Source organism: Scleropages formosus, chromosome 3 (assembly GCF_900964775.1).
Source record: "Scleropages formosus chromosome 3, fSclFor1.1, whole genome shotgun sequence".
Taxonomy (NCBI): Eukaryota; Metazoa; Chordata; class Actinopteri; order Osteoglossiformes; family Osteoglossidae; genus Scleropages; species Scleropages formosus.
In genome coordinates, this window is record NC_041808.1 from 21792776 (window position 1) to 21818914 (window position 26139).

At 44.1% G+C, this 26139-nt stretch overlaps 1 protein-coding gene and 2 non-coding genes across 3 annotated transcripts in view; 2 read left to right on the top strand and 1 right to left on the bottom strand.

Annotated features, from left to right (window-relative positions):
* Nucleotides 1-6793: 6793 nt before the first annotated feature.
* trnap-agg (transfer RNA proline (anticodon AGG)) lies at nucleotides 6794-6865 on the top strand. Its single transcript has one exon. It is a non-coding gene; the product is annotated as a tRNA-Pro (tRNA).
* A 136-nt stretch (nucleotides 6866-7001) lies between these two features.
* On the bottom strand, nucleotides 7002-7073 carry trnaw-cca (transfer RNA tryptophan (anticodon CCA)). The gene has a single exon. It is a non-coding gene; the product is annotated as a tRNA-Trp (tRNA).
* Nucleotides 7074-9232: 2159 nt separating this feature from the next.
* Nucleotides 9233-26139, top strand: part of LOC108935265 (glypican-5-like) — a 48913-nt gene continuing 32006 nt past the window's right edge. Inside the window, exons 1-3 of the mRNA XM_018753753.2 lie at nucleotides 9233-9717; nucleotides 16227-16388; nucleotides 23453-24144. Coding sequence (XP_018609269.2) covers nucleotides 9534-9717; nucleotides 16227-16388; nucleotides 23453-24144 — 1038 coding nt within the window. The 5' untranslated portion in view covers nucleotides 9233-9533. The remainder of the gene's footprint in view (nucleotides 9718-16226; nucleotides 16389-23452; nucleotides 24145-26139) is intronic.

Here is a 26139-nt window from a genome sequence, read left to right on the forward strand (position 1 = left end):
AATATTACTTGAACAAGTGCCAGCTTTTCTGGGAAAATGTTCTGTGGACAGATGAAGCAAAATGAGAATTGTCTGGAAATGCAAATGAGCCCCGCGTTCACAGCGGACAGGATGAGGCCTTCGGAGAAGAGAACACGCACCCTCCATAAGTGCAACATAGTGGAGGTTTCATAATGCTCTGGGCTTGCTCTGCTCTCTCTGCCGCCGAGAGCTTTACATGAGCACATGGCATCGTTCAGTCTCAACATTACCAAGGCGTTTTGGAGCGCAAAGTCCGACCAAGCGTTTTGAAACCGGGTCTCTCAGCCGCTGAGCTGCATCAGACACACTTGAACCCAACTGGCGCCAAATCTGTATCGCGCAGGACCTGGACAAAAGCCGTCAGCTAAATAAATAATAATTTTTATTATTATATAATAATTGCTTCAGTTACATAAAGGGGTTTTAATGTTCTTATTAATTGGTTTTACGTAAGTAGTTTTAACAATTCAGCAATTAAGTTGATAAAATGAAATACACACACACACACACATTTTCAGAACCGCTTGTCCCATACGGGGTCACGGGGAACCGGAGCCTACCCGGCAACACAGGGCGTAAGGCCGGAGGGGGAGGGGACACACCCAGGACGAGACGCCAGTCCGTCGCAAAGCACCCCAAGCGGGACTTGAACCCCAGACCCACCCGAGAGCAGGACCGTGGTCCAACCCACTGCGCCACCGCACCCCCTAAAATGAAATAGGAAATGTTTAAAAATGTAATTGAAGAAGTGCTCCGTGGCCAGAGGTGAGGGGAAATTCGCAAGTGACACTTTTTTTGCGCTCTGTGAAACCTCATGCGGGCAACAGCTGACTTGCTCTGCCAAGTTTCCATTACTAACATGGGAAAGAGGTTTGAAAGGCCTGTTCTTGGCTGTGTCCGTGTGGGTATGAGAGAGATAGAGATAGAGATAGCGACAGCCTACACATGATGGACGGCATGCAGGGACGAGGTTCTTGGTTCTACACATTGACCTTAGCCAAAAGGCAGAGACGCTGCTGGTTCTTTTCTTCTCTTCTGCAGTTGTTCGTCATGAGTGCAAGGAGGTCAGAGCACACGGGGCAAAGAGATCACCACAATGGAGTGTAGCATTTCCTGTGGATGGAGGACAGGATACGGCAAGAGGTTCAAGCTGCTGGAAGCTTTGTTTTTTTGTGACAACTGAAATCTGTGGGAAAGGGTTCAAGTTCAGAGGTCCTAAGTGAACAGTACATTTGTTGTCTTCTCCTGACAGCTCCAGCTGTATGGGGAGAAGATTAAATAAAGAACTATTCACGGGCTTACTGTATGCCGGTGTGTTGGGACCGTCTTTGCCCTCCCCTCATCTCCACGTTGGACTGCACATGGAAGCCCTTTCTAGTGTTCATGTAATTTGCTACTAATGTCAAAAGTATCAGCATAAGCTATCATCCCACACTGGAAAATTGTGAACTGAAAACCAACCAACGTCTACAACGGCTTGTCACAGCCTAACCGCCAACACAGGGCACAAGGCCAAAGGAACACATCCAGGATGGGATACCAGTCCACCGCAGGGCACCCCAAGCAGGGCTCAAACCCCAGCCCCACCACACAGCAGGTACTGCACCGCCGTACCACCTAGACTGAAAACCTTTATGGGTAAATGTTGGAGATTCTATTCAGTGTGCTCTCATGTTGGTGAAGTATCCATCACATGACCTTTGTTGTACGTGATGTGTTCTGATGAAGCACGTATGTAAATAAATGTTCTTCTCTTCCGGTTTAAGCAAACCGATGGTGTGAGCGTGTACTTTGTTACCTCCGTTAAGTATAATCTATTTATCACTTCTCTAACGCAGAGATGGCTGCGCCAACAGGTTATGGGCCCAGGAGAGAAGTAGGTAATAGATTGAGTAGACTGTGTTTCGACGGAGATGAAAAGAATTACGAACTTTGGGAGACAAAGTTTTTGGGGCACCTGCGTTTGCTGGGACTGAAGAGACCATATTGAAAGTCCCCACACCGAGCGATAGAGAAAGCGCGGACGAAGATGAGATTGACGACACTGATAAAAATGAAGAAGCCTATGCGGAATTGATTCAGTTTTTGGATGATAAAAGTCTTTCCCTTGTAACGAGAGAAGCCGCAGATGACGGAAGAAAGGCGCTGCAAATACTGAGGGGCTACTATGCAGGAAAAGGGAAGCCGCGAATTATTAACCTGTACACAGAATTAACATCCCTTCAGAAAACTGCAAAGGAAAGTGCTACGGATTACATTATTCGGGCAGAAACGGCCATTACAGCTCTGAGGAATGCTGAGGAGACGCTCAGTGACGGACTGTTGATTGCAATGATTCTTAAAGGTTTGCCAGAATCGTTTAAACCATCCGCAGTTCATGTGACGCAGAGTGATGAAACTATGACTTTTGCAGAATTTAAGACAAAGCTCAGAAGTTTTGAAAACACTGAAAAGTATGCTAGGTCAAATGACGACAATGTTATGAAAGCGAGTGGTGCAGCTTCTGAGAGAAGAGGAGGGAGAGAGAGAAACGCAGACCCTGATAATATTACGTTATAGTTGTGGTCAAAAAGGACATAAAGCCCGGAGATGTCCAAATGAACGTCGTAAAAGTCAAACACAGTGGTGTAGCTATTGCAAAAGCTCAACACACAAAGACGCATCTTGCAGACGCAAAAGAAGGGACGACGTAAAACAAGTGACGCATGAAGAGGACGCAGATAAACATGCATTTGTCTTCAAAACGCGTGATTATCAACTAGACGGGCTGAAACATAAGGGCTAATGGTTGACACGGGAGCAACATCGCACATAATTACCGACATAGGAAAGTTTAAGAAATTTGACGAGACTTTCCAAACGGGCAAACATTTCATTGAGCTTGCGGACGGCGTTGCGCTGAAGAGAGGTGACGCGGAGAGAGATGTTTGATTGACAGTGAAGGAAAACAAGTGAGCACAATGCTAAAGAAAGCACTGTACATTCCTTCATATCCACGAGACATATTCCCTGTTAAAGCAGCGACTGCCAACGGGGCTTCTGTTCATTTTCGACAAGGACATGACGAGCTCATTCACAAGGATGGCACGAGATTTGATATGAAAGAGTAATAGACTGTACTATCTAAACACTATGGATGAGGGAGGAGATTACTGTAACAGCTCTTACGACATTCAGACTTGGCACGAAATCCTCGGCCACTGCAACTATGATGATGTTTCCGAGTTGCCAGATATTGTGAAAGGAATGGAAATCAAAGGAAAGATTGACAAGTCCAAACTGCACTGTGAAGTCTGCACACAAGGCAAATTTGCGCAAAGCAGGAACAGAGAACCCGATGCACGTGCCAAAGTCACACTTGAACTTGTGCACACAGACTTGGCTGGTCCTATTCAACCAGAGGCTAAAGACGGTCATAGGTATGCACTTGTATTTGTTGATGATTTCTCAGGCACGATATTTGTTTACTTCCTGAAAGCGAAAAGTGACACTGTAAAGGCTACGGAAAAATTCCTAGCAGACACTGCTCCTTATGGTACTGTAAAGTGCATTAGGTCAGATAATGGCACTGAATTCACAGCAACAGATTTTCGGTCATTGCTAAGCAAAAATCGCATTAAACATGAGACCTCTGCACTGTATTCACCCCACCAAAACGGTACTGCTGAAAGAAGTTGGCGAACATTGTTTGAAATGGCCAGATGCATGCTCATCGAGAGTAAATTACCAAAAGAGTTACGGACTTACGCTGTGATGACCGCTGCAGTAATTCGCAACAGATGCATTAATAACAGAGTAAAGCAGACTCCATACTACATGTTGACAGGAAGAAAACCGGATCTTTCAAAGATGAGAGTTTTTGGATCCATGTGCTATGCATACAAACACGACAGAAAGAAGCTAGATTCACGGTGTGAGAAGGGAATATTTGTTGGGTATGACAAGAATAGCCCTTCATACCTAGTGTATTACACAGACACTGGAAAAGTCCTTAAACACAGGCTTGTCAAATTCTTCAAGAAATGTGCTGTCGAGCAGCAAACTCAAACTGACCTACAAATACCAGATGAGGATGTTTATGGGGGAAGTTGTTTGCCATCTAAGGTAACAACAAACATCACTGAACAGAGTTCAGGGAAGTCTCAAGATAGTGGAGACAAAACAGATCTTCAAAAAGATGATCCGACTGAAAATATTCAGAATAGATGCAACCCCAAAAGGAACAGGAAAGCTCCCCAATACTTATCTGACTATGTAACTGATATTGAAGATGATGATCAGATACTTACTAATATTGACTACTGTTACAGAATGTGTAATGTACCACAAACCTTCAAGGAAGCCGTGAGTTCAACCAAATCACAGGTCTGGATTAAAGCCATGGAAGAAGAGATGGATTCTCTAAAAGAAAATGGAACTTTTACATTGATGGCTCTACCCGAAGGCAAACATGCAGTGGGGGGTAGATGGGTCTATGCAATCAAGAACAATGCAGATAACAATGAAACGTATAAGGCTAGATATGTTGCTAAGGGTTATAGTCAAGTAATGGGAAGAGACTATAAGGAAACTTTTTCTCCGACAGCAAATATCACATCAGTTCGTGTCTTGATGCAAATGGCAGCACAGCATGACCTTGTTCTACATCAGATGGATGTGAAAACGGCTTACTTACATGCTCCAATTGATCGTGAGATCTATGTGGAACAGCCAGAAGGTTTTGAGGTAAAATCGGATACTGGTGAAAAACTTGTCTGTAAACTGAACCAAGAACTGACGTACAAGAAGAGTAACGAGAAGCTGAAACTTACAGCATACAGCGATGCTGACTGGGCGTCAGATCCGAATGACAGACGAAGTACGACTGGATACTGTTTTAGTCTAACCAGAAATGGTCCCCTCATTTCCTGGAAGTCAAAGAAGCAGCCTACAGTTGCTTTGTCAACATGCGAAGCGGAATATATGACACTGGCTGCGACCGCACAAGAGAGTCTGTACCTTGTACAATTGATGAATGGACTGGAAAATGGATGTCAGTATGCACCGGTAAAAATCCTTGAGGATAACCAAGGTGCAATTGCTCTTTCCAAAAACCCTGTTTGTCGACAAAGATGTAAACACGTTGACGTTAGGTACCACTTCATTCGATCAGCAATTAGTGATGGTAAAATAACAATTGAGTACTGTCCAACAACAGAAATGGTTGCTGATGTGATGACTAAACCAATGACGAAGTATAAGAAAGAAAAGTTTGAAAGCTTTATGTTTGGGGCATGAATGTTGCTGATACAGGGATGTAACTGTGTATTGTATTGTAAATGGGCCTGTAGAGAATGAGAGCAAGTGGGGGTGTTGGAGATTCTATTCAGTGTGCTCTCATGTTGGTGAAGTATCGATCACATGACCTTTGTTGTGCGTGATGTGTTCTGATGAAGCACGTATGTAAATAAATGTTCTCCCCTTCCGGTTTAAGCAAACCGATGGTGTGAGCGTGTACTTTGTTACCTCCGTTAAGTATAATCTATTTACCACTTCTCTAACGCAGAGATGGCTGCGCCAACAGTAAATATTTATAAAATGATGTTTGGTCACTTCAAGATCACACTGTGATCTTCCCATGACACTGATGGGAGAGCCAGAGGAAGGGAGCTGGGGGGCAAGAGTCCGAAGAGTGGGCTCTCAACCCATCTGATAACTGCCGTCTAACCGAAGCATATCAGACCCAGAAGTGGACAGTGACATGACAAGCGATTACTGATATCTGATCGATAGACAACGTTTGATTAGCAATGTAGTGGCAGGAGTGCAGGGAAAGTGCGAGAGAAGTGTTTACTGCAGCATGATTCTTAACGTTCTTACATTGCTCATTAAAAGTTATACACCTTTACAATCCTCGAGATAATTGACCCTCGAGCAGAATAATAACACGACAGACACTGCTCCTGTCCCCAGTCTTATGTCCCCTGTCCCCATTTGTCCCGGGAGACAGCAGAGCCCACAGTCATGCTGCACGGCCTCGGGACATGACTGCGGTTTTTTTCCAGCACCAAATCCATCTTACAGGTAAATACTGGAGAGGCACAGCCATGCCTTGGTGTATCACAAAACACTCACGTTAACCCCAAAGTTAAGTGTCCCCATGTCACGTGACGTGGAAAAGGATTCGTACCTACGACACCCACACACACACATTTTCAGAACCGCTTGTCCCATACGGGGTCGCAGGGAACCGGAGCCTACCCGGTAACACAGGGCGTAAGGCCAGAGGGGGAGGGGACACACCCAGGACGGGACGCCAGTCCATCGCAAGGCACCCCAAGCGGGACTCGAACCCCAGACCCACCAGAAAGCAGGACCGTGGTCCAACCCACTGCGCCACCGCGCCCTCCTACCTACGACACCCCTTAAGAAAATTCAAGACTCGGGAAAGAGGTGAAGCGACGCTAGAGGTCGCTGTCGAGTCAAGGTGATTTTTTTCGGCTGAACCTTCTAAGATAAATATGAAAAAAGAACGCATATCCAGAATCAACATCTCTTTAATCACATTTGATAAGGGAAAGTACAATATGTTATAATTTTATAAGTATGATTAGTATGTAAGTGACTCCTAAAGAAAAAAACTCGTTTCTCTCTCTCTTGCCTGTTCTTAAAAATAGTTTATGTCACGTGCTATGTTAAAATAATTGTACATTTTACTAACAAGACCAACACTTGTTTAGTCCAATAACCCATATACTTACTTTTAGATTATTTTTTCTAGATTTTTCCTCGTGGCTCGTTGGTCTAGGGGTATGATTCTCGCTTAGGGTGCGAGAGGTCCCGGGTTCAAATCCCGGACGAGCCCTTACTTTCTCGCGGCTTACACTTTTTCTCTATCCAGCTATAAAGTTTTAGTAATCGCTCTACCTAACCAAGCCTGCGACAGTAATTTTGTATGTTTTTCCCCGGGTGAAGCGTGGTTTATTTTGTAAAACACTCTGTGACCCCGACGTGATTTGAACACGCAACCTTCTGATCTGGAGTCAGACGCGCTACCGTTGCGCCACGAGGTCCTGTAACCAAAACAGCACCTGAACGGTTTCCGCTCTGAGCCCTTCATTATAAGCGCGTTGCGTGTGACAGCTGAGAAATTACATTGCATTCTCCTGTTGCGAACATTCGAGTTGCGACTCGTCGACCATTTATTGATTTTATTTCTATTTTCTTCACTGTGTCTCAAATAAGTTGTTTGTTTCGGAGAGAACGTCAACCGAGAGATCCCTAGTAGGTGGGGGGAATGGGACAGCTGTGTCTAGTGGAGGAGGTCAAGTACAGCAATGCCCCGAAATAACCTCGATTGTATTGTAGTGAACCCCAGAGAACTCAAAAACATTTTTCATATAAACCGGCAGAAGGCAGTAATAAATGATAAAGAGGGTTACAATCACCAGTCAATACTGGGTTTCCTGGCCTGAGTAAATAATTGTATGGGGACAGTAGAATGTCCTGAACTATAAGACTGACTGGTGGAAATGGATTTACTGTGAACAACTGTACAGCATTATATTAAGCTATAAAATTATCCCAAATTTTTATTCCAAACCGTGCAATATTTCAATGGTGCTCTAAGTTTAAATGGTGGAAACAAGACAGATGAGAACACACACACTTTCAGAACCGCTTGTCCCATACGGGGTCACGGGGAACCGGAGCCTAACCCGGCAACTCAGGAGGGGGAGGGGACACACCCAGGACAGGACGCCAGTCCGTCGCAAGGCACCCCAAGCGGGACTCAAACCCCAGACCCACCAGAGAGCAGGACTGTGGTCCAACCCACTGCGCCACCGCACCCCCTCATGGCCGAGAACATTGTAAACCATTTCCATTTCCATTGCCACTGCCAGTGATTATTGCATGATTTTTAAACACAAACTATGGCATTTATAAGTACATAGCCCATGCTTTTACCTAAATTAATTATTAACTACTTCTTAGCTGACACCTTTATCCAAGGTAAGTTACAGTGTTTGTTACACTGCACTGAACTCCCAACAGTCACTGGCACATATAGAGATGAGCAACATAACACACACACTCACACGTTTAAACACGGGGCAATTCTAGGTTTACTTATTCACTTGAAACACATATTTGCACTGTGAGTGGAAACCCGAGCACCCTGAGTACACCCATGTGAACACAGAGAGAACATACAAAATCCACAATGGTTGAACCCACTAAAATACTAATACGTATTTGGATATATGGATGCACACAAATTACAGGCGGCTCAATAATATTTGATTACACATCTTAAGAAAAGAGGAGCCGTTAAACCCAATACTGACTGACATTTTTACAAGTAATACACACACTTTCTGAACTGCTTGTCTTATACGGGGTCACGGGGAACCAGAGCCTACCTGGTAACACAGGGCGTAAGGCCGGATGGGGAGGGGGACACACCCAGGACAAGGCACCAGTCCATCACAAGGCACCCCCAGCAGGACTCGAACCCCTGACCCATTGGAGAGGAGGACCTGGTCCAACCCACTGTGCCACCACACCCCCGTTACAAGTAACATTAAATCAGAATTTTAAAATTTTACCTTTACTTTTTCATACTTGCAACTTCTTAACTTTAAATAAGAACTCTTTTGGCATTTTACACGTGGAAAACCACCACTTTATTCCCCTGTAAAACCAATATTTTAGAAATGTAATCCAATTTAGGCCTACACCACCTTTAAAGTAATTGTATTAGAAAAGGGAGATTAACAGCAATCAGACTGAACCTTTGGGTACATTTTTACAACCCTGTCTTTATAAATTATAGCAAATCTAAATTATCTCATTATCTTATTCACACTGAAAATTTAGAGAATGATTCAGAGAATAATCCCGTGGTGGAAGTTTACACTTCTTTCCTTAACTTTGCCAGTATGGAAGCGTTAACTGTGCGAGTAGTAAAGGAATTGTGCGCAATGCTCTTTCAGACAGCATAGTGTCTTTGTAGGAGTTACCAGATCACAGAGTATAATTTAGAGCCACGAAATGATTCCTTTTGCTTTGTTCCCTTTCTGTCATTATTATTTCGTTATTATTATCCCTTTAGACTTTTAGTTCTCGTATTATTATCGATGAGTGTGTGTGTGTGTGTGTGTGTGTGTGTGTGGGTGTGTGAGAAAGAGAGAGACGGAAAGGGAGGGTGTGTGTGTGTGTGTGTGTTTGTGGGTGTGACAGCAGACACATCGGAGCCCTGGCCTGAGAATTATGAAGGAAGAGAGCGGAGAGGGAGAGCAGCTTCCAACTCTCCTCTTCTTCCTCCAAAATCGACTCGATCCTCGGTGCAACATCAAGCACAACCAGGCAGACTTAGCGACGGCCGTTTCCATCGTCACACACCCTGAGAACGGCAGGAGACGCCACTTCCCCGCCGCTTCGCCGCCACTTCGCTGCCGCTATGCAGTGATTTGTGCCTCCGGGTGCGGACCGCGTAGCTCCTCCGGCTCCGCAGCCCCTGCGATGACACGATGTCCCGGCGAAGCCCGCCACGCGCCGCCGGCCGCCGCTGGATGTTCGCCGCTGCTCTCGTGCTGCTGCTGCTGCTGCTCCAAGCTAACGAAGTGAAGTCCCACAGCTGTCATGAGGTGAAAACGGCCTTCCAGCTGCGCCAGATCGGCCCTTTGACGCTGGTCCCAGAAACACCTGGAGCAGGTGAGTCCTGCGCGACTCAGTGGCAGATGATCCATTCCGTGCCGTAGCGGTTCTTTTGGAGGAATCTGCGCTGTCTTCCCAGCTGTCTTACTGTGTTTGGTACCCTACACAAAGTTGCTTCAGGCTTCAACACACCTACGTGATCACTGAGCTCGCTCTGTTCTGTCTGTTCGCGTGGGAGCTCCGGTTTCCTCCCACTGTCCTAGTAAACGTGTTACAGGTGTCCTGCCTGGTGACTCTAAATTGGGATTTGTGTGCGCGTGCCCTATGATATACTGGTCCTCCCTATTTGCTCTAATTTCTAGGAGGCTTGAACTACTTTTGTTCGAGAATTCACCATTGTGGAAATGAAACTGGTCATGAGGTGGTATAAATTACACCCTTTCCTCATATAACGGGGTTAATTCAGCCAGCGTAATTTTTCGAAATTCCTGTTGGAGGGGGGTGAATTGCCATTATTACACACACACACGCTGCCTGAAATTGCTTGTCCCGAGCAGGGGCGCGGTGAGCCGGAGCCTAACCCGGCAACACAGGGCGTAAGGCTGGAGGGGGAGGGGACACACCCAGGACGGGACACCCGTCTGTCGCAAGGCACCTCAAGCGGGACTCGAATCCCAGACCCACCGGAGAGCAGACACAGGCCAAACCCGCTGTGCCACCGCACCCCCTCACCTGTATTACCATTATTTATTTAAAAAAAGTTTTATGGAGGAAAAAATATGCCCTAAAATTAAAAAAAAATACCAGAATAAAAAGTGTTTTCAGCATGACAATAAGAAGACAATAAGAGACTTTGGGCTGGAGACACCAGACCCCGGTGGAACCACACCGCGCAACCAGTTACTCGTCATGAATGAATGAATGAATGAAAATATAGCATTAAAAGACAGAATACAAATGGTATTTTTACAAACTATAGAAAATGTGTTTGAGTTATCTTTGCCATTCACAAAATACCTTTTATTTATGTATTATAAAATAGAAAATGTGCCAAATGTTCGACCCCCCTCTTCAGAAAATGTACTAAGTTCTTTGTAACGTTTCAAATCAATAGCTATTGTTTGAAACGAGAAACTAATAGAAAAGTTAAAATAAAGAGACAAAAATTATTTTCAGTTATAAAAATTCATTAAGTTAAATTCATTATCACACCTAGTTGATACCTTGAGGTTGGTCAGGCCCAGCTTCACTGAGGACCTGATTTAAAAAAAATGTATAATTTTATTATTCATTTCTTTTAATGTGTTGCACAGCTTTTCCCTTATACATCACACATCATTTAGGGTGATTTTGGGGTGAGCTTAGAGTGGGCCTTGAACAAATTGGACTTTCTCCAAAGTCTGACCAAAGATATAATACATGAAGTCATTTATTTATCCAGTTTCTCAATATTTGGTCTATTTTCAGGAATGAATTAGGACCGGTTAATATGAGTAAGTGCATTTTAAAAGCTGTAGTATTTGTGAAATTGACTGTATGACTTCTTTCAATTGGTCTGATTGTAAGTAACTGTACAATGAGGTTCATTATATATTTTTAGTGAGTTACATGCTGTAAGCCCAGCTGTCCTCTTTACCCCCCCCGTCTCTCTGGGGTAATGATATCAAGAGGTGAAGCGCTCCCAATGCAGGGCACGAGACGCTAGCGCAGGGGTCTCCAACATTTTCTGGCCAAGGGCCACAATCATTCTTGTGAACCGGTTTGTTGAGGCCTCATGTGTAAAAATCATTGTAACATAATGGAGTCTTAAATGTTTCAAGTGAAAAATTATTATTACTTTTGTCTGTGTGGTGTATGTCTGTAGCATTATATAGTTGTATTATTCTGTGATTCAGTCAAACATACAGTGTTTATGGTATAGTATACTGTATATGAATAATTTTACAAATGTTCTTCTAAACTACATTACGTAAAACGTTGGGCTACACGCTGGGCACACCTACCCAAGAAGCTCAGCACTGAGTTCTGTGAGCTGTGGTCAAACTGAGCCTTTTGACACTTCTTTCATACATTCCAGGAGTAGATGTAATTTGGCATCATTCAGAGCTGTTGTCTTCGGTGAAGCTCGGATAATCTCCCCTTCCTTTCCTCTCATCTCATCAACACATCTGATGTCTGATTTTGCTTGGAAAAAATAACCTTTCCTTTGCAATGAGGATATGACAATTTTTTTCCACATTTCTTGGAACTTAAGGAAGCTAAAGTCTATGTAACCAGTGCAACCAGTAAAACTTTCAGAGGTGAATCAACACAACTTGATGTTTAACTTGTGTGTGCTCAGGAGAGTCGGGCAACCTATACACAGTTCTTTCTGAGCTGTCAGGTACTTTAAAACACCATGATATGTATAATTTATTTATCAGGGCAACTGGCAGCCCTCTCTGAGGAAGCCAGCTGGGGCCTATTAATGGGCAGAGGAGCTGTAAGTTCCACATCAGTGCTTATTTTGAGGGTTGTACTCATACCTTGTGACTTTTTATGCTTATGTACAGGTACATGTTTCTTAAGAGGGCCCCTTGGCCTGCTGTAAAGAAATTAAGTTTCCTCTGGGAAGGTGGTAGTTTGGGAAGTAAGTGTATGAGGGTAAGGACAAATAGCCAGCGAGTATAAGCACCATATGCTGGGAAACTAGAAAACATGAACCGATGAACTGCCCTCTTAAAGTCCCCTTTCTGAGCCAATAGAGGAAGGCTAACACAGTGATGTAGCTCCCAGGGTAGTATAGAAATCTGCTCTGCTTTGTTACCAGCTTTTGCAGAATGAGAAATAACGATGATCCATCAGCCCCATTTTTTGTATTGTAATGACCCGCGTTGCCATAAATTTGAGCGGCAAACCTTTTTACTGTAAATAGTTGCATTATGGGAAAAATGTGAGTAAAGTAAGTGTGCAACCACTGGGGGGACTTCCGGGCAAAATAATGGGGTGACTGTGTTTGCCAGGGGGTACTAAGCAGGCTGAGAAGGCTTGCTTGAAGTCCAGACCATGAGGAAAAGCGGCCCTTTGCTAAAGAGCATTGTTTCTCTCTGTATTGGCGTTCCAATAAAATGTTGCGATGAATGCTGTATGTGCATCCTTCTCTGCCCCATCCAAACCCAGGGCACTGTGTGCCGCAATATGTATTGTGCTAGCACATGTGCTTTAGCTCAAGTAGGATCATTTCAATGTCCCAGTTGAGCCCCTTATGACTGATACACTTCCTTTATAGCAGTATTGTTAAGGTTTTGATAACAAAGTGATGCATTATGCAGTAAATCATTAAATTCACGTTGTGATCAAATATCTCTTATTAACCACAGCTGTCAGGAATCGCATGGAGGTGTGCCTGGAGGTGAACCCAAGCACAGAGTTTATTTATCAGAGAAGAGTGCAGGTGGTGGGATGTGTAGACTTGGACAGAGAGTGTGAGGCAGGACAATAAAGGAGATGATGGTGGTGAACACAGGGACAAGGACTTGAATCTGGGCACAAATTTTGGGGCGACTGTCATGAAGTTGATGGGCACAAAGTCTTTGGTGAGATTCTGTGTAGATAAGTGGTTTCTAAGGTTATTATGAAATTCTCATGATTACGACTATTCACCATGAGATGCGCAACCAGCTTTGGGAAGCGGGGTCCAGGGTGTTGCTACGCACACCTCTGATGGGTGTGGCTTTAGAATTTTATGTCAGAAAGCATTTTTGAGCGTATTTTGTACCCAAGATGTTCAGAATGATGGTGACCTGCAAACTGCAATAATAATATCTCAGGGTTCCAGCTCAGTAGTCTGTGCACTGCTGCACCTTCAGGTGAGGATTCTGACTTGCATCTCAAGGCTCTGATGACACTGCAATAATTTCTCAGTTCTGAACGAGAAGGTGACATTTTTCTGCTTGCATCTCTTCCAACCCCCTGCCTAAGGAACGTGTTGATTTCATTGGATCTGAACTAGTGTCAGACAGAGAAAATTTTTTGATAGTCATTGTCTTAATCCTGTATTGTTTTATTACTCATTTAAAAATTCCATGAAAATCAAGCCTCAGACACCAAGTTTCCTTCTACAGGAAACACGGCAGCTTTTCAAAGGATTTGTAAGTGATAATAATTTAACTTTCCTTATATTTACTGAATTGCTCAAAGCAAAGTCTTCCAGAACTCAATTTTATCAAAATGCTTCATAAATTTGAGTTTCACAGTGGAAAGTTTGGAAATAGCACCACATCATCACTTTCTTGATGAGTGCTTTGGTAAGCGTACATGCAAAACATTGCTCACAGAGCTGGAACCACCATGCAGCAATACCATGCTGCCGTCTTCCCATTTCATGCTTTTTGTAGGTTAAAATTAAGTGGATTAAATATTTAACCCCACATAGTATTGGATGACCTTTAAAAAACTCTGGCTGTCAGCTGCATGGACTGAGACATGGAACACCAAGTTGTGACAGGTGTAGCTGTTAATTGCACTCCCCCCAATCCTCAGATTTGATTGTCTGTGCTTCTTAAACAATATTTCTATTGTAATCAGTTACTTTTTGTCCATTTATCCCTCATCTCGAACTGAATTAACCTCAACCGAACTCCCAAGTGGTTTGATATTTTGTGTTAAAAAACACGCTTGCTTGTCCCATAGAGGAAAAGGATTGGTCATTGCAGTTTTTTTCATTCCAACCCCGAGCTGTCTGGGGTAACTGCCATTCCTTTTTCCATAGAATGTACATCTAACCACTTGGAGTTCAGGATGAAGAATGTGTTTGTGCATCACTGCATCAGTTTCACTTTATGGCTCTTCCCCAGAACATTATAAACAGCCAGAACACCTTGGTAACGTATTTATTGCGTTTTTCTTAAGCATTGCAAAACAAACATGTAAGATACCCTTTCTAATTACTTCTTAAGCTGGGGAAAACAAATCTTACTGTGCACAATAGTAATGAACTGTCTCCCCAATGGTGTTTCTACTTTCAGAAAGAAAAATGGGCACCCAAGAAAACAGATTTTTTTGAGAAAACAGTAATATTGAAATCATTTTTCTTTTGATTGACTTTGGCTTTAGCTAGTGCAAAAGGTGATGTTTTAAAAGATGTTCCAGGGTTACACTTCTTATCACTGTCAGTAGTTCCTTTTGGTTATATATTGGGTTTTATGACATGGTTCATGGTGACACTGCTGTCCCGTGTTAAAAGCAACAGTGCACAGTATCACATCTTTGACTGGCATCAAGTTCAGTGAAGCAGCTATTCTATCACCTTGGGACAAGTTAAGGAATTAACTGACAGTTTAAATGAGCCAAGGGACCAATGTGATTGTCGGCATTGGGATTCCTGCTGCTCTTTGGCTGTGCCAGACTGATGAATTAGAAGTGAATTTAACAGTCATCTGTAGGTTATTTCCAATGACACCAGGCTGATGTAAACAGATGTCACCTGTTCTTATTACAAAGGTCAGTTATTTTCTATCCTGGTTGGTATTTCAATGGGTCATGGTTCTTCAGTATCAGTCAAAAACAATGTTTTTGTTCACCCTTTTCGACTGTCAGGTTTTACTTTGATTTGTATTATCATGAAGCCTGTTGTATGCTTTACTTTTCATTCTTCTGCTACTGTAAAAAGCTCTGGTTTTTGCTTAGGATCACTTGATTTACACTGCCAAGCTTTAGCCGGTTTCTAGTACCCAAACGAAATGCAAAGACAGCAGGTACCCCACCTTGGTGCAGGGGGTGTTCATCATCATCTTTGCTGTGGTGTGCTGAGGGACTGGAGCTGTCAACACACTGCTCACTCATGTAGCCTTGCTGGTTAGCCAGGGTCTATTTCTGAAGTACTCTCAGTGCCTCCGGATTCCTGGAGCCCTCGCGTATTAGTTTCACATGGGAAATAGCGATGGGGAGAGGGCAGGGGACGGCGGTCAGCCATGACTTCACTCCGGAGGGATGATCACAGCTGGCAATAGAGTCTGGACAGACAAACCAGGGTATCCTATTGTGTTTCAGGAGCAGATTTCAGAACGGCGGTGACTAATTTCCAAGACTGTGGGAGCTGGTGTATAGATCAGGTTTCTCAAATGGATATTTATTCTTGTTAATGAAAATGAAGGTAGGGGAAAAGGCACCAGCCTCCCACCCATGGGCTGTTTATTACTGACCAGGCTGACATTATACTGACTGCTGCCTTGCTGAAACATGAGGGATGTGAGCCTTGGGAATATGCCAGCTTCGGGTTTTATTTTGGACCACTGCTGATGGTTTGCTGCCCGAAGGACCTTATTAGCAGGCCGGTCATATTATGAACGGTAAAGTCAGGATGAGATGAATTATATCCAGGTAACACCGTGTCTTGTCGAATAGGGGGGTTGGGTTTGTATGTAAATCTATTTGTCCACACATATGTGTGTGTGTCCTTTGTATAAGTGCACTCCCTTTGTATAGCCTTACTGTTACCATGATTTGATGGATACATTGCAATGTGTGTGTCTTTGAGAAAGAAAAGGCTATGATGCACTCACTCTGCACTCCTCCTAACTTTCCAGATGTGGACTTGCGGATCTGCAAACACCTGGGACCTACATGTTGCACTCGCAAGATGGAGGAGAGCTACCAGGCAGCAGTACGTCGTGACACCCTGCAGAAAATTCGCTCCTACAGCTTCGAACTCAAGTATCTCATCATGAGTCATGCCTCCACTCTCCAGGGTAGGGACTCCCAAAGAGGAGGGGTTGGGACAGGCAGATAGGGCATTAGTAACCCCATTGTGTGGGCAGTACCAAATCTCAAGACAACCACCAATGCATGGAGGGTTTGTATGCAGCTCTGTAGGTTCTTGGTCTTTTCAGTTCAACACAGAACACACAGACAGAGAGAGTACTTTTCACCCCCTAATATGTCAGTTATTTGTGTGCTCCAGTTATGTGATGATTAAGTTTTTAGTTGTTGATGTCTTTTCAACAGTTAAGGTATGCTTACAGTGAAACAGTTATAACAGTCTGGTTCTCTTATAAATCAGATCCACTTATTTGAAGGACTTGTGTCTGGTCCTTGAAATGGCATCAGGTCATGTACAAAGAAAATGGATTCATTTCAGTGCTAGTTGTACACTTTACGTGTGTGCTATAGTGGACCGGAAGCAGGACGTAACAATGTTATACAGTACGCAAGTACTGTTTTCTAATCCATTTACCTTACTTCATTCAGCAGACACTTTTCTCCAAAGTGACTTCCAGTGAAGACTATATAATGTTATGAGCCCACACTTCATTCACCAAGATGACCTAAAAAGCTAGATACACTCCTTTCTGCACACATGCAACTTCTGCTGGTTCTGGTGCAGTAAAGGTGGTGAGCGCAAATTTGTCCACAGGGTTTCACCTATTGTTGTTTACAGGCAAGGTTGTGACACACATAACCTCCACAAAACACTGGCATAACCTTGAAACTCTACCATGACCTGACCCTGGAGTAACCATGACACTTCCTTGATGTATCTCCAGTAAGCAGCGCTGGTGTAATGCTAGCGTAACACCGACACAACCCAGCTCCATCTGTACAGGACTTGAGCCCAGCAAAATTAGTTTACCATCACTTTCTGGGTGGAGCCCAGAGCTCCGCATTTCATCATGCCATTATTATGAAAGGCAAGTGATATGGGTGTTTCCACGTATGTGTAAGCCAGGCTCTGGTTGTCTTCTTTAAGGTTCACACTCAGTCTCATTTTCTTCCAGTGTAGGTCCAGTAAAGTTGAACTGATAATGCGCATTAGACAAGTGAGGTCATACATAGCTTTAACACGAAGACAAAATAATCGTCCAAAATTATAAATTTTTGTGTATCGAAAACGCCGTTACCAGCTGTCTTTGAAGAAATTTCATTGGAAGCCTGTTCACATCAAACCATTGGAAACATGGCTTAAGATACTTAATTATAATACTCATTCTGAGACCATGCAAGTGGAGCTTTTGGAACCGATTCAGGTGACTGTGAATTTTTCCCTTCGCAGTACAGCTGCAATCATTGTATAACTGTGAAACCACTTAGAGAGAATTTAAAATCCAAAATATTAATGTTTTTCGCAACATGGTTGAAATAAGTTACTGGTGGTACAGTTAAAGTACACTCTCATCGTAGTTTGAATTGTATAAACTAAATGAACGGCACAGACAAGACAACATAACAGCTCAGATGGCCTGGAACCTGAAGGTGATGCTGATGTAAGCATGTGCGTGTAATTATGACAGACGAACCAAACCTTCTAGTCCAGTAACTCCCTGAGCAGACTGGGTGAAGGGTCTCTTGGTGTGGTGGGTGGAGTACTGGTAAGGAGCTGGCATTGACTGTCGATACTGGTCTAGAGACTGATCTAGCCATCCTGTAACAGGAGCTGTCTGGATGCAGCTGCTCTGCACCGAGAGTTTGCTGGCTCCAAGACAAAGCTTCGTGCTCCCGGAGTGCTCAAGAGCCACAGCTGCACACTACAGAAGGGTATAGTGATTGACTGCTAATGGGTGGGAGACTAGCTTTGACAGTAGGGGACTGCAAGAGAGCCTGTGTCCAAAACTTCAGCAGTGACAAATGGTTAGAGAAAGAGATCAGAAGAAAAGGTTCTCCGTTCGGCGAAGTATGTCTGTCTGTTTGGAGTCAACTCAGGGAGTAATATTATGTCCCTCACTGTACATATGTCATTCACTAATTGATTCATCTGGCCTATGGAAGAAAGACAAAAATTCCACAGACAGCCTCCAGTGGGTTCTAAATGAGCTGGCTTCAGGACAACATGATTCATGGGAAGGAAGTCTGGGTAGAGTCTCCACTGCTCAGCTGAGTCCTATTCTGTCGCCACTCCTTTCAAGTGCCTTAGTATTTACACGTGTATATCCACGCAGTTCGGTGGGATATTGTGATCTCAGCTGTTACATGTCGTATGTCAGTAATGGTAGGATGGGAACGAACGAGAGATGGAAGGCAGAAGAAAGTGGTGGTAGGGGAATATAGGGAGGCATAGCTGGCTCGGAATGGTTGATATGCCAACCTCAGTGAGACTTGAGATGCAGAGAGCTGTATGGACAGCGGAAGGTGAGAGGGTGTGACAGGCTTTTGGGGGTATCACTGGCGTGCCCCTCGCATGCTATGCGCACTGAACATGCACACATCCGCCCCCACATTACTCCCAGGATTACCTCAACTGGCTGTGCTCATATTCCCAGCACTGTTTCCAGAGAAATCCCAGTTTTCACCCCTTGCATCACACGACTCTTTGCCTTTCGCTGAAAGAAACATCTTAAAAAGCCCCTGGTGTTCACATCTGTGTTTTTGTCCCTATTCTGCTCTTGAGAATTATGCAGAAATCACAGATGATTTGCATGTGATTAGCTATTGCTGTGGTTCACTCCCATGGCACGTTGTAATTGTGTCTCCCTGAGTGATTCCTGCAGCTGAGTAACCAAGGCAGCGGACATGCCACAGAAATGAGCTACAATAACAGTTGCCAGTCCTTGTGCTAGAGAATGACGAGTTATGTGAACTATTTAATTCCAATCTCTACATCTTTAGATTCAACTGGGAACTTTTTGACGTGAGCTGACAACTTACTTTTACACTGTGCTCTGAACATACAGGGAGTATTTATTTTCAGATTTTGATACATGCAGAACTGGGTATATACACAGCGATTCTAAGATGCACATTTTTTTCTAATTATAAACAATTCGAAAACTGAGATGTATCATACGGTTGCTGGCATCTTAGAATCGCTGACATAATTGCATGCATATCACTCCCTTTATTGCCTCAGCTTAGCTGTGTCCATTGCTAATACAACATGTGTTGAGTTTAATATAAGTTGGGCACAGGGGACAATAATTTGTGGTCGGACAGTGATGTCAGTGGTTCTTAATCCAACAGTCATTAGGAGAATCTAATTTTGAATATTTAACAGGATGATGGTGAAGAGGAAATTGAAAAATAAAATTTTTCCATTTCATCATTCTCCATTATTTATACTGAAAATGTAAGTTTTATGTAAAACAAAGCTGAGGTAATAACTCATTAGTTATTAATTTAAGTTTCACGATTGGCTTTGCATGTTACCTGTGCTGAGGGTATTTTGTCTTTTTTTGTGAAGATGGATTTGTAAATGTTGGATGCGTTTTACAATCAACAGTATTTTATAGTTGAGTAAATATGGTAAGTAATTAACCAGTCTCAACCGAATTTTTGTTTCTTGAGGAATAAACTAACTGTGAAGAAGAGATATAAATAAATATCTTATAAATTAAATTAAGATATAAATATTTATATTTGTGGGGGGCGTGGTGGCGCAGTGGGTTGGACCGGGTCCTGCTCTCCGGTGGGTCTGGGGTTCAAGTCCTGCTTGGGGTGCCTTGCGGCGGACTGGCGTCCCGTCCTGGCTGTGTCCTCTCCCCCTCTGGCCTTTCGCCCTGAGTTGCCGGGTTAGGCTCCGGCTCCCCGCGACCCCATATGGGACAAGCGGTTCAGAAAGTGTGTGTGTGTGTATTTATATTTGTCTCCTAAAATGAAGGAAAAATTAATGAAAATATCGACTGCTTAGCTGTTCCCTGGAATCGCCCTGAAGATAAGCTACCTTTTCCATTGCGGTGTCATCTGCAACTGGTTTCTGCTTATCAGGATCATGCAGGATGTGTCTAAGAAGGACAGGGGCAGTCCAGGGTGTTATGGAGAATAACAAATGGCATCTTGCAATGTCACGTTGAAGCAGACGTAGTGGACCTTGTTCCTCTGACCTCTAATGATTGATTGAAATGTACAGTTTTTTGAGTTAAACATGCATTCAGTTACATCTGACTTCCCTTTTGCTGGGTGTTCCAGTGTCTTCCGTTGCTGCCTTCGTAGCATCGTTATATCCCGGCATCCCAGGAATTGTTTATCTTGGAGAGTTTTGTTATATCATGGCCGCTGTCACAATTGTAGGAATGCTGATAGAGATAAGGAGCGCACATTCCTGTCCCTGCTCTCCCCAGCTCCATCTGTTAATCCCCTCGAAGAGTCACCTTCAAGGACGGGTGTTTGACGGGTGTTGAAGATTGCAGGGCTGCCACAAGTTTTTGCTCACTGCTGCTCTAGAAACAAGGCCTTCATGACTGCATGGCCTGGGTCCAGTTGATTGTTGGGTATCAAGCTTGTCTCCGTTTCCTCATTATAGACAAACTCCCTCCAAAAGTTACAGGGCAGGGACGATATGAACTTCTGAATGATTGTTAGATTATATCTAACCATTTGTGTCTTGGTGCAGACACTAGACAACTGACACTAGAGCCTAGGTGGGACATGGATGGAAAGGATGCACTATGGCACCAGGGAACTTGTTCTCACTCTTACTCATTCCTTCTTTCATGACACTAGGGGTCATCAAAGTTGCCCACTGCCACGTATACGGCATGGGAGCGAAGCCATGCCTGTGGCAAGCCCTGGATACGCCCAGTTTCTCTGATCCTCAGCGTCATCACTGTTTATGAAGAGGGATGGAGAAAGAGAGAAAGAGCAAGAGAGACACTGTTTTTTGCAGTTGTAGCTGGGGAAATGTCAACATGTTTATTTTCAACCATTTGTGGTCAGGCTGCAGCGACAATTTAGTCATTAACTCCAACAAAAACAAGTCTCTGCAGCCAGGCAGCAGAGATTGGGAACAGCTTTTGTAGCTGAGTTTCAGTCCTTTCTATGCGTCTTATGGAAACAATTTGAAAGGGCCTTATAACTTCCTGTTACAGTACTGACACTACCACTTTCAGCCCTTGCAGCAACATTATGAAAGAGTTATTTTCAAAAATGGTAAGTCTGTATATTGCTCAGAATTTAGCAATATTTCAAATTATTTAATTGTGGCTAATTGTGGCCAATACCAGGAACCTTCCACAAGAGCTCTATCCTTTGTTACTGAGCTCTGGAAACATAATTCAAATGTCTCCTGCTCATTAATAGAAGTCACTCCCCAGTAGTTTCATCCATGTGTAACTGGATATTTTCCCATTATTTGATTTAGTATTTGACTGTTCTACAGAGTACATGAAGGTAACTGCCATATCATATGAGGCATTTACATTGTATAATGAAAGCAATATTCCAAAAATGATGAATACCCTTGATTCTCTTTAGAATGTGTCTCTACAGAAAAGGGTTACTTACTTTAACAAACTATTTTACAGCGGAGATGACTCGTTTTCCAGATTCCTCTACAAAGCAAAAAGTATCTGATAGTTTCATGTGAAGCTCAAAGGCCTGCTCCTCAAGGGTCATTATGATAACAGACAGATTGCACATTGTCTGTTTTGACCTGCCAGCATTTAGAAGTCACAGTTACATAGTCATTCCTGACAGAGCACTGCACCTCTTAGTAAACAGTGCCACTTGGATACCTGGCACGGCTTATGTTTAGCATAAAATTCGGATAATTTTTTTCCTCGATTAAAGACTGCATGGTTATATGTATTACAGATGTGTTGGGGAAGAAAGACCTGGTGGCTACATATATTTTCTGTGCAACTCTGTAGGGACACCATGCGCAGCAAGAAACTGGAATAATTTGTTCTAGCAAAGCATCCAGACTGAGTTGTTGTTTCAAAAACAGTGTAATCATTGCTGAAATATTGACATCGTAATTATGAGAAATTATGAGAGAGGTGGCTGTACATTTGTCAGTGTATTAGAGAACATTATTTTGCTTTTGTTATAAAAGCACTCAAATATTCTTATTTGAGATTTATCTACATACGTGAGAACATTTTCTGACATGGTGGAAATGTTTTTGTTTTCTGGAAATTCTCCAACCATCTCAAAATTTTAAATAAGCGCCTTACAGTTCGAGAGTGTTTTAGAGAGCCTGTAAGGAGGAAAAATCTTTGAATTGGCGATTGATTCAAATTTGAAAATTTAACAAATCATGTAAAACCTACTCCTTATCACAGGCGGCAGATTTTTTTTCTTCTACTACCATACGTGTTTATAGGTGCAGAGCACATTTCACCATATCACAATTTCATATCTATTTTTTTTTTATTAGGACCAGCAGGAGCTTCTCTCTTTTTCTATGGTACTTGAAAAGCATATAGCAATGGGTTTTTCAGAATTATATATTGGCCTACTTTCAACTCGCAGCACAGAATTCTGTAATAGCTTTCATGTATGTAATATTAATTATCACTGCTGCTCAGTATGAACTGGATGCTTTTTATCTGTCACAGTGTTGTTTGTGATTTAGTGCGTGTGTGTGTGTGTGTGTGTTTGTGTGTGTGTGTGTGTGTGTGGAGCAGTATTGGCATACTCTAGCCTGCCGGCTCAGTTTCCCCAGTTGCTGCTTCTGCTCCACTTGCCAGGATGCCACTGGTCTGACATCAGGTCTTGTGCTACAGGCTCATGTCCAGCCACCACCAGCATGTATGTGAGCCAGGGTGCGTTATATGGTGATAAGTGTGATTGTGCTCTGATGGAGTCCTCCAGCTCCCCCAAAGCTGAACCTAACCTAGACCACCAGTGGCACTGAACCCATGAAAGTGCTACAGAGATCTTCTTGAAAAGAATGCTACCTGTCACCCATACCTCCATCAGTCTCAGATGAGGAATTAGCAGGTGCAGTTTAGATCTCCTCCATTTTGCTGTGCAGGAAAGAAGGTTGCTTTATTTCAATGTAAAGTGCGGCTCACAGAGTTGTACATGTGTATTTATCACTGCGAGATGATGGTGGACTCTGAGCATGTTCAAACTGTAGCTCTCCCTCTTACCTTCTCAACAGATGCTTTGCAGTCCGTGATGTCCTTCTCCATGGGCCTTGTCATCTCCCTGTTTGACGGCCCATATGAGGTCCTGGGCGCTGATACCCACACCTATGTCTCCGAGCTGTTCGCCAGTCTGTCGCTCTATGTCCTGGGCGGCAACAGTTCAGTCGACTCTGCTGTGTACCAGTTCTACGACCATCTCTTTCCACTAGTGTATCATCGGCTTCTGAACCCTGGTCTGGCAGCCTTGTCTGTGGAGCAAGAGTGTCTGCACATGATCTGGCACACGATCAAGCCATTTGGCCTTTCCCCAGCAGTGCTGGTAGAGGGTCTTGCCCAGTCCTTGCAGGTGGCCCGGGTGCTTAGACAGGCACTAGTCACGGGGACAGAGACTCTAAATGCCTCGGAGAGTATAGCACTATCAAGGGACTGTGTCCGGGCACTAGTGCGCATGCAGTACTGCCCGCACTGCCGTGGCCTCACACTCATCCGCCCCTGTGGGGGTTACTGCCTCAATGTAATGCGTGGCTGTCTGGCCGGCTTCGCTGAGCTGGATGAACCCTGGAGGCGCTACCTGGCTATCCTGGAAGACCTGAGCAGTGCCATGACCGGTGCACATAACCTGGAGCTCTTGCTACTGGACATCCATACCCACATCAATAATGCCCTCCTCCATGCCCAGCTCCTCGCACCCAGCATCTTGGCAACTGTGAGTCTTGGAGCAGAAGTGTGGGAGGCTCCTATCCTTTTAAATGTGTTCTCCTGTCAGCATTTACTCATCACATTAATGTGTATCTGTTTGTACAGCAGCCTCTGCACACTAACCTCTCTTAACATGTTCCCATGTCGTAGGACATTACATGAGTCAGTGGTCAAACAGTCAAACAGTGGGTGGTGTCTCCGTGAGAGGTCACGTGACTGCATTGGGAATCTTTGTGTAGGACTTGGGATGGAGATTGCATTCTTTTATGAATGGTTCATTCTAGGTGTCACTGATCAGAATTCCCCTGGCAGGGCTTGGCAGAACGAGGCCTCATTAAACAAGGCTGACTGAACACCCAGCATCCATACCCACTGGGCCCAGCAAGGTGGAAGAAAGGTGCAAGCCTGGTCTTTGGCCATAGAGCAGCTCTTTCAGATTGTTTGATATCAGGACAGTTAACACTTACATCTGAGACTGGACTTTAAAAAACTGTTTTTTCCAGTCCTCTTTAGGCTCTCGTTCTGCAGCATTCTCTCATCCACCTCCTTTTCCTTACCGTTTTTCACAGTATCATTCTGTTACATCGCACTGTAATATCTTCTACAACATGGCTATTCACTGTACCATTTACTATTAACATTACTGTTCCTCTCTGAATTCTTAACCGGAGAAAGTTGCAGATTTAGAAGGTATTGAGGTGACCGAGAGGATTATAAGCAGAACTACACAGGCTGGTTTCAGCGGTTCGTAAGCCCGCTTTGGCTGTACTTGTTTGCTGTGGAAGAGATGATTACGATCATGTGGTTATTCTGGCCGAGGTCCTAGCAGATTTCTGGAAGGGGGATGAGAGGGGAAGAGCCTGAATATGACAGTGATTGCGAGGACCAAGCAGTCTACCTGCCAACACCCCTCCTACCATGCGTGTGGCGAGCATTCGGAGGCAGTGCTGGCAGTTGGGTATTCACTGCGGTATTCAGTGGGGTATTCATGCTGCACATCCCATTTCTTACATGTAGGTTTCAGGTTTTAGGATGGCAGAAAGATAGTGGCTCTGGTGACCACATGGAGGGGGTGTGTCAGACACTGTATGCGCTAAAAGCAGATATTGTGTTTTAACACATTCCTGCTGTTGGAAGTGCGCATGGTTAGGGAATGAGGTGCTGGGGTTTTACTATCCAGAAAGGAGGTGTGATTTCACAGGAAGCCATCTCAGTATCCCTGTTTAGGGTATGCATACCCTATGGATCAAATGTTATTCCTGCACTATTTACACATGGTTAGAATAACAGTGGGTTGCCTTACGCCGCTGCTGTCACATTTTCATTTTCAAGGTGTGTTGGGGATCCAGCTCTGCTTGGGCCGCTACACATTGTTAAGCGGCGTCCTGATGAAACTTCGATCACTGGGACACGGAACAAGATCTGCATTCGAGAAGTCACGTTGAAGTCACCATGCTTTTCTTTTCCCGGGCTGTGTCTCACACCTTTTCCATCCTGTTTCGCTTCAAAGCGTGCAGACCTGGGGTGAATTATCCACTATTATTGCGTCCCAACTGCTTTCTAAACGCAGGCCGGAGAGTGTTGCGGAGATTAACCTATACTTCCTGGGTGCGAACTGAACTGACGGCAGCTAATTTCAAATTAGGCAACGTGTGTGGAGGGATGTCTGCAAGGGTTTAATTTTAGGCCCATGCCGTCAGGGACGCGAAGCTGACCTGCGTGCGCGATACTGTAATTTGGGAAGGCTGCGGTCTGCTGGGGGACGAGCAATGTGAGAGTGAATATTAGTCTGAACTGCATTACAAGAGCAGGTTACAGCATGTCTGGCAGGCCCCCCAGGACAACTATGTCCTGCCAGAGGGTGGACTAATACTGTGTTTTTCCTCCTCACTGTTGCACCTGACCAGCTGCCACGTGAAGCCTGCTGGTGGCGACAGTGAAAGTCACACAGTCACTCATCAGCCCATCCTACCTGGCTGCCTGACCGAGCAGGACTCACAGT